Raw genomic sequence first — 8535 nt, forward strand, 5'->3', positions numbered from 1 at the left:
GTATGAGAGTACTATTTTAAAACATTCTAGATACTGTACCCCAAACATATCCTAATTTTTCTAAACATCAGTACTGTTTTTTCTGTTGACTTTGTAATGCAATAAATGATTAATGTATATCAGGTTAATAAGCTGAATTAAAGGACTGAGGAAATTAGATGCATAGTTCCGAAAAGGTTTTTCATTGTTTGAAGGAGGGAACTTTTCTATGACTTATCCAGATTTCTAATTGACACATAAATCTGTATCACTAATTGTCTAATGGTTAAACCATGCATAGTTTAAAAATATGTTGGGGAATTTGATAAAACTTTGAAACAATTTTCTATTCTGAATCAAATGAATAACATTATGATACCTTTGAGACAACAATTTATCTCATTTCATCCATTTTAAAGGTGAATACAAGCTCAAATAGAATTTGTCTGTTAAGAAAGTTCATGTCCATTTGAACTGAGAAATAGTTCCAAAGAATGCAGCTACTTCATTTGATACATAGATCTGGTTATAGGAAAAAAGTTTCATTCTTGCCTAGGTGGTTACTAATCTATTGATCACTCTTCACAATACTCTGGCAGCTACCACAACTTATCTCTGATTTGGAGACAAGAAAAATTGTTTCTGTGGTAGTAAGAAAATGGATATATAAAATTATGTCTACTAAACTTATAATATTGGCCCTAAACTATGTAACGTAATGCTAACATTATTGGAAAATTGAAAACTGCATTTTGCTCTGGAATTCCCTGAAAAAATATTTCTGGTATTAGGGCTTCATACATTGTGTTCCTGAAAAGAAAAATGGGCTGAAATATTTCAGCACCAATTAAAATGATTACAAGGCATAAGTATAAATTGGAAAGCTGGTTTTCTTGGGTTGCTGTAAATTGGCCCTGAAGATAACTTCAAAGGAAGTCCAAAAATATTTTGAGCAATGGAAATACTTGAAATAAGCTTACAGTAAGCTTACCTATTAAGAGGTACTATTATCACTCCTAAGTTGTCACAAGTTGCCCCACCACAAGAAGGACATTGACTGAGCAAAGCATGTAGTACCTTTGTGGGGTCTATGACTCAGTAAAGTATTTAGTGCCAGATACTTAGGAAACACAATACAACTATCAGTTATTATGACTATTGCTATTAAAAAAATAAAGTAATTTCTACATGTAAATCTTGGCATGTGTTAAAATAAACAACTCATTGCATCATTTAAACTGAACACAATTCAGCTGTATTTCAAATGGGGCTGGACAGTAATTGTGGCCAGCGGCCTTGTGTTATTTGTACTTGCGGACTAGTAGTTCTCACCTGTCTTTCTCTGACTCCTATTAGCCACTGGGATTTCAGCAGCTGGTTCAGCCAATTCTACTCAATTCAACATTACCGGTATTTACTGAACTCCCTTAAGAGCCAGGCATTGGAATGGGCGCTTGGGATATAAAATGGAAAATGTCCTACCCTGGAGGAGCTCACTGCCAAATAAGAAGAATAAACCCTGAAGGAGAGAGCCTATCATGAAACCCTGGGGTGTTATTCCATCTGACTTTCAGGAAGTTGTTTATATGGTCAGGTCAGGAGTTGGTTCCTTTGCATACTCTCCAAGTAAATCTCAGCGTCTCCAATTCCAGACTTAAACATTAAAAAGAGAAGTAATACTTGAGGGTATACAGAAGCACTTCTGCTTAGGAAACATCTTTTAAATAGTTTTCCACTAATGCTAATGCCCTGTTGAGAGCCTTTTAGCATTACCACTAGATATATTATTCCATTTCTTGAAATCAAATGACTAATGTTTTTCTCCCTTCCAATTTCAAGCCAGGCATTCCCATTGGGCTTAATCCATTTAACAGAAAAATGCCACAGATTTTAAGAACGGACCTGCTTCCCACCATATAGCTTATGGAGAACAAAATCAATTTTGAATTATGAGAATTTAATCAAAAATTCCACATTATAGACTGTGAAATGTCTCCTTTTGTCATAGATAGAGATCCACAGGTGAAACTGGGCATATAGTTGGTTATTTACAATGGTTAAATAAAAGCGTGGATTAAAGCTGACAGATCTGGGAATAAAAGAGTTGTAGTGGGCTAGAACTCATGGGCAGATTTAACAAGTGAAATTCCACCAAGATACATAAAAAATAGCAACAGGACTAGATATTCAGCTCATTTTGCTTTATATGTAATATACCAGTTGTGGCTTTAGTGCCAGTCTGATTCATCTCTCTACTACAAACTGAGACTCTATAAAGGAAAATATTGCAACTGGAGTAAGGAAGTTGAATCTTATAGGAAGGAATTTGTCTTCTCATGAAGACTTCAATTTGCCAGAAGTATCTATTGGGGAAGTGTTTACAAGAAAATGTGCCATTTAGCCTTATTCTAAATTTGCGTAATAACTGAACCAAACAAAAACATTACTTCACAAAATTGCTCATTGGACAACCCACTACTGTTTTTCATTTCTATCTTATGGCATGTGATTTAGATTATTCAGAAACATACTTAAATTTGTAGCTAAAATGACTTAAATGCATGAATTTGATAGAAGAAATATAAAAAAATGCTTTGCTGTAAAATTATAAATATTCTATAATGTCTTTAATTTTGATAGCTTTATTGGGTTGTTTGGTCTGATATTTCTATGCCTTTGACAGATACATATTTTGAAAACTGAAAACAATAAAATAGTTCAGATATAATACTTAACTCTCAGAAATCATAGACCAGTTTTGTGTTTCTGAACTTCTTTAAACACATCCAAGTGTGACTGGTCTATTATCAAAACATGATGTTATTTACACAGGCTATTTCTTGATTCCGATCTTCTAACTCATTTATGATTGCTACCTTTTGTTGCCACATCAGAACTCCTTTACTTCAAGGAAAATGCATAACGAAGACAGAAAAAACCTGAAGATCATGTTTATTATATGTAAAAATTCATTCTTGTCACACCAACTCTGCCATGCATATGTTAAATACATTCAGTAAAATATTTATTTTAAATTTATGCTACAAAATTGTTTGAATGAGCTCACTACTTTAAAAAATTACTTAGGCTAATTATCAATTAGTTTTAATAATTCATCCCATAACAAAAACATTATGGAAAAAATCCCCAGGAATCCTGGAGAAAAAGAAAGAACTTCATTAAAATGAAGAAAATTTACTGACATCATTATGTTTTAAACAATTCTAAAAGTACATTTTAGAGCAAACTGTATAATGTTTGTAATTGATCTAAACGTTAAGGCTGTTATAAGAGTTACTATTTTTGTAATCATTTCTAAAGTACATTTTCTTTTATTTAAGATAAGAAGAGAAGCAGAACTATATTAAATCATTTTCAGAGAAGATTCTAAAAAGGATCTTTCATTTTGAAACTGCATCTTAAATACTTAAAACACATTTATGATATTAAGGTAGTGCCTAATTAACTAATTGTGACTTTTGTTCTGTTCTTATTAACATCAGTTTTACTAGTTATGTGTAAAATTAAATTTTGTTTCAAAGTTACATATGAAAAAGTAACCAAACTACATAATTAAAAAAAAATCTTTTCTCTTGGTTCCTTTGGTTTATATAACATAAATTTGCTTATGGATGAAATGTGAATGCCTTTAAGCAACAGCAAAGAAAAACTCAGTTTCCTTTTTAAAATAAAATAGCTGTTCTGGACCAATAAAGAAAAGTATATTTATTATGTTAGGATATTCATTAGGATTTAGTTTTCTATCTGAATGTCACACTAACTAGATGACAGACACATCAAAGTAGCAGAGAGGAGTTTACTTTTAAGATCCTACTAACAAAAATGTCCACATTTGATGCATTAAAGTAGCTTACCTATACTAAGATTAGATGCTAGAACTACTTTATTTAGAACAGATCACAACTGGTAGATAGAGATGTATTAAATGTTGTAAACAACTTTGTCTGCTTTTATATCTCAACCTTGGTGTGTTCCTTATTTTCTGCTAAATAAACTTTGTTAGCCCCTGTTAGTAAAATTAGAGCCCATAACCACTTTCTGGGGGGCAGGGGGAGAGAAGAGATGAAGATCGAGATTTTTCCAGTGTTTCCACTCTGTTCACTGGTCGAGTTAAAGACCTACTGTGGAAGGCAGCTCAGTAAGAAAAGAGAGTCAATATTAATATTTGGACTGGCTTAAAATTTTGCTTTTCTGGGAAAAAAAAAGATGACAAAATGGCACATAAATAATGCTTGCATTCTATGAAGATATGTAGGAAACTTTCTTTATCTACAAGTCTGACTAGCTGGCTATCAGATTGTGGTAAATGTGTACAGCTACTTGCCAAATGTGTACAGCTGGAACTTGCCATCGTCAATCTGTTCGAAGAAAAGTAAATGCTTGCTCTTTTTTTGAGGGGGATTAGGAGATAACATTTTGACTAAATAAATGATGATAACCTCTTACAAATAATAAAAGATAGGAGTTCTGGCTTTTCACCACATCAGTCTTTGTACACTGCAACTTTCTCATTAAGGATTAATTTCTACTGGGCCCCAGTGGAGTGGAGCTATAACTTCATGTTCCCTTTCAACATCAAAGGGAAGTTATTCTTTCAAATAAGAAAATCAGTAGAACACACACTCGTTTACTTGAATATGAGTAAATAAAAATTCCTCTTTTATGTTTTGGCTGCACAAGTGAAGACAGAAATGGTCAGAGAATACTAGGTGTAACCAAAACAGGGCATCATCTACTCTTAAGGTCTGCACAGCATTCCTGTGGTTGTAAAAAACCAAAAAACCCCCCAAACCCTCAACACCTGCTCAAAGGGCATCCCATGGGCCCTGGCATTTTTTAGTACATAAGGACACCAAATTATGAAATCACACATCATAAAGAACACCACATTGGTTATTTACTTCAGGACTGACTTCTATATTCAGCACTCATATTCCTTGAACTGTGTTGCATTAGAAATAAGTATTTAACATTTACTGTATCACTTTTTACAGACACTCTGACTTTAATATTTCATAGGGCACTGGGAAAATGTCTTCTTAGGCCACTGTACAGGCTGTCATCAAATAACATGATAATAATATGGCACTTAATTTCCTAATAGTATCTTAACTTCAAGAGGTTATCTATAATATAGATAGATGGTTCTATCTATAGATACATAGGGAACATTGGCAGTAGGTGGCAGCAAGTTCTCCTGAGCACATGGAGGACACAGTCAAATGCATTTGAGGTATGTGGGAAATGGTTTAAAGCAGAATTTTATGCCAACTTTTAGTAACGGAAGCCTAACAAATGTTTGTTCTTTCAAGTGAGAGAAGAAAGCAATCTGGAACTATTCATAAGCTTATTTTCTGTATTCTTAAACATATTTTATAATGAATATATGATTTAAATAGTAGGTTAAGTGTTTGGGGGTACTGCACACCTCCCTTGCATACAGTCAAACTTCAGCGTGATGGGAAAGAAGAGTTATAGACTGCTAGGCAAAATTGCCAAACTGGTCTCAGAAATTCACTGCATTGGAGAGCGCGGAATCCTTGCAACACTGACTTCAGCAGTTAAACCAGAGAGGCTGGGGATGAGTATTCTGCTTTGTAGTAAAGACAGCTGTTCAGGAGGAGGAAATGGGAATTCTGAGAGCATGATCATTTAGGAGAGCAGATTTCCATTCCTGGAACAATATCACTACCACATGTATGAGTGCAATTGAGGGGAAACCTGGTGGGGAAAATAGTTTTAACATTCTTTCAGGTAAAAAAGAAAAAGCAGTCAAAATAGTTTCATGGTAGAGGAGGAGGCGACCTGCCATCTACCAATCCTAAAATCTAGCAGGATGGCACCTTTCTTTAAAGACAATATTAAAGCAAGTAAGAGACTTTTTTTCTTCCTCACTGTCTCCAGAAAAAGAATCACTACCTAGTGGAAAATGTTGTGCAAGCCTCTTCATGTTTCTTCTCTCCAGAAAACAACTAAACAGATGGAAGAACTGGTTCACAAACATCCCAGCTCTCCCCTGCCAAGGTACATCAGAGACGCCGAAAACTGGGATTGCCTGGGCTTGGGGTGGGCTCGCTGCAGTGTCTGGAACTAAAACCTAGATGTTTCACCTTGTGGTAAGGAGCACCTGTTTCCCAGAGTGGCCTAGATCCTGGTCTCTGCTGGAAGGAATGAAGCCCCAGATGCTTTGCACGGGGGTAGGGAGAGTGGTCGCCTTGGTCTCCGAGAATAGGGTTCCTCCTGGGTCACCGCGTTCACCCAACCACCTGTTACCTTCGGGCCTGCGTTTTCCACAGACAAAATTATGCTATGAGCCGCTGCCTCAGGGCTTTGGAAGTTGCAGTGGGGGAGAGAAGGGGTGGGAGAAAACCCCAGGGATGATAGAGAGCTTCAGGTCTCCCTTTGGGTGTCGGAGCCGCTGTTTACCAGCCCAACAGCCTTCAGCCCACTTCCCCTTTCCTCCCCCGGGGGAAGAGATGGTTAAAGATTACACAGCAGCCGCGGGTACTTCAAAGGGCGGCGCGGGCAGCCAAAGGTAAAGATAACGTTCTGGCAGCTCTAATCGGGGTTTGTGGTTGCCACATTTTAATCACGCCGTTAAAAAAAGAAAGAAAATAAAAAGAAAGGAGGGAGGGAAGGAAGGAAGAAGGGAGGAAGAAAGGGAGGAAAAGAGGAAAAAAAGAAAAAGGTTACATCACGTCACCGTGCAAGGGATGCAGACTAAAAACCCTTTGGAGTTGGGCAAGTTGTTTCTCCTTTGGGGCAACTTTCTACAGACTATCTTTTCGTGGAATGCGACTAGACGCAGAGAGGCGGTTGGGACGGTAACCAGATGGCAGCCTGCCTTTGGGTACCAGGTTCTGGGTCACAAATGCCCACTCCACACGCAAATGCCTGCATTTGCAGGAATTCACCCAGCGATGTTTCTAGAGCTGTACTGGGAAGCTGCGGCGTAGCAGCGCTTTCCCGGGTTGCGCTTGAAGCCATTTCTCTGCGGGCCCAGAAAGTGCCGGCACGCTACTCCCCGAGACACGTGCATTTCTCTGGGGGCCCTAACAGTCCCGGCCAGGATGCCTTTGACAAACTCGCCCGCCCCCGCCCCCACCCCCAGAACAGGCTGGCGCCGAGGAGACTCCAGCCTCGCCTTGGACGAATCTTCCTTCTCCTCTTAGCCTGTCTCCCGGAGTGACGTGGGGAAGCACTTACAGGTAGGAGGTGAAGACGCTGAGGTTGGAAGGCAGCTCCGAGAGCCCCAGGTCGGAGCAGTCCACTCTGAGCAACATCCTGCCGTCTGGCTCGCAATGACAGTGTGTGGGGCAGCCCCGCAGCAGCGCACCAGACCTGGGCGAGCTGCTCCCGGCCGCCAGCTGCAGCAGCACAGGCAAGGACAGGAGCACACCGAGCCGGGAGGTGTCCATGGTGCCCGAAGTAGGGGGCCACGAGCCGGACGCGGGCGGAGGGCAGCACCGGACTGCTACGGGCCGTGGCGCGCCGGGCGCCACTCGGTGGGCTTCTGCAACTCAGCGGGAGTCTGCAGCACCAAACGCAGCGTTCCTGCCCCGCCGGCGTGGGCGGCTAGGAGAAGCGCGGCGGGGACTGAGGTGCCGGTTGCCGCCACGCCGGCCTTCGGAGCAGCCCTGGCTGCAGCGGCGACAGTGGCGGTGCGCCTTGCTGCTGCTCGCGGCCTGAGCGGTGTGGAGCAGCATCTCTGCTTGCACGCTCGTTTTTTAAAGCGCTCCAGCCCGAATTGCGCGCCCAGTGACGTCAGCGCAGCCTAGCTTCCCAGGCACCCCCTGCCCGGCCCCACTTTCCCTCCACTTGTCCCCTCCCTTCTTTCCCAAGTCCTGGGCTGGGAGGCAGCAGGCAGCCCGCGGTGCTGGCGAGTTCTCGGCGCTCCCACTGAGCCTCCGCGGGGAGGATTCAGCGCTCAGCGCCGCGCGCCCGAATAAGGGATCCCCACCTTTACCCCTTCATGAGTCTTGGAGACCCAGATCTGAGAGTCGAGAGGGACCTGCTTCCGAGAGACCTAAACGGACGCACAAGGACTGGAGGATGCAGCACGTTTCCCCCGAGCCCGCTTCAAATAATGGATGAGATACTTGGAGTGATTAAACAGAACAAAACAAAACAAAAACACAAAAACTGAAATTCGATGCAGAGAAATAGTTACGTTATCAGGGTAAGGAGGCAGGCGTCCCCGGCGAATGATAGGTGGCCTTTTTGATCCTTACGTCTGCCGCACGGTCTGGCTCGCTTTTGCCCTAAAATCAAAGTGCTAGGCTAATCGCTAAATAAATACAGCTCCTGCGCGAGCACTCCACTGCTGCCTTCCTTACTTTTGCGGGGTGAGGAAGTCGAAGTGACTAATTGTTTTTAAAAGTGGTTTAGAATACCTTAGAAGTCACTTTTAGTAAATCGATGCCAGACAGACAGATGGCTGTTTGCTAACGTCCGGGGACTTTTCATCTTAAGTGTCAAAGGATTCTCTGAACTGAGAGCAGTCCCACCTACGTGAGTGACACTGGGCTCTGAGAA

At 41.0% G+C, this 8535-nt stretch overlaps 1 protein-coding gene across 2 annotated transcripts in view; it reads right to left on the reverse strand.

Annotated features, from left to right (window-relative positions):
* LOC105473374 (leucine rich repeat containing G protein-coupled receptor 5) overlaps positions 1-7701 on the reverse strand; it is a 147861-nt gene extending 140160 nt beyond the window's left edge. The window contains exon 1 of one of the 2 annotated variants that reach the window (XM_011727160.3): positions 7207-7701. In XM_011727160.3, coding sequence (XP_011725462.2) covers positions 7207-7418 — 212 coding nt within the window. In that variant the 5' untranslated portion in view covers positions 7419-7701. The remainder of the gene's footprint in view (positions 1-7206) is intronic. The other variant, XM_011727161.3, reaches the window with a different exon arrangement.
* Positions 7702-8535: the final 834 nt, after the last annotated feature.

Source organism: Macaca nemestrina, chromosome 10 (genome assembly GCF_043159975.1).
Source record: "Macaca nemestrina isolate mMacNem1 chromosome 10, mMacNem.hap1, whole genome shotgun sequence".
NCBI lineage: Eukaryota > Metazoa > Chordata > Mammalia > Primates > Cercopithecidae > Macaca > Macaca nemestrina.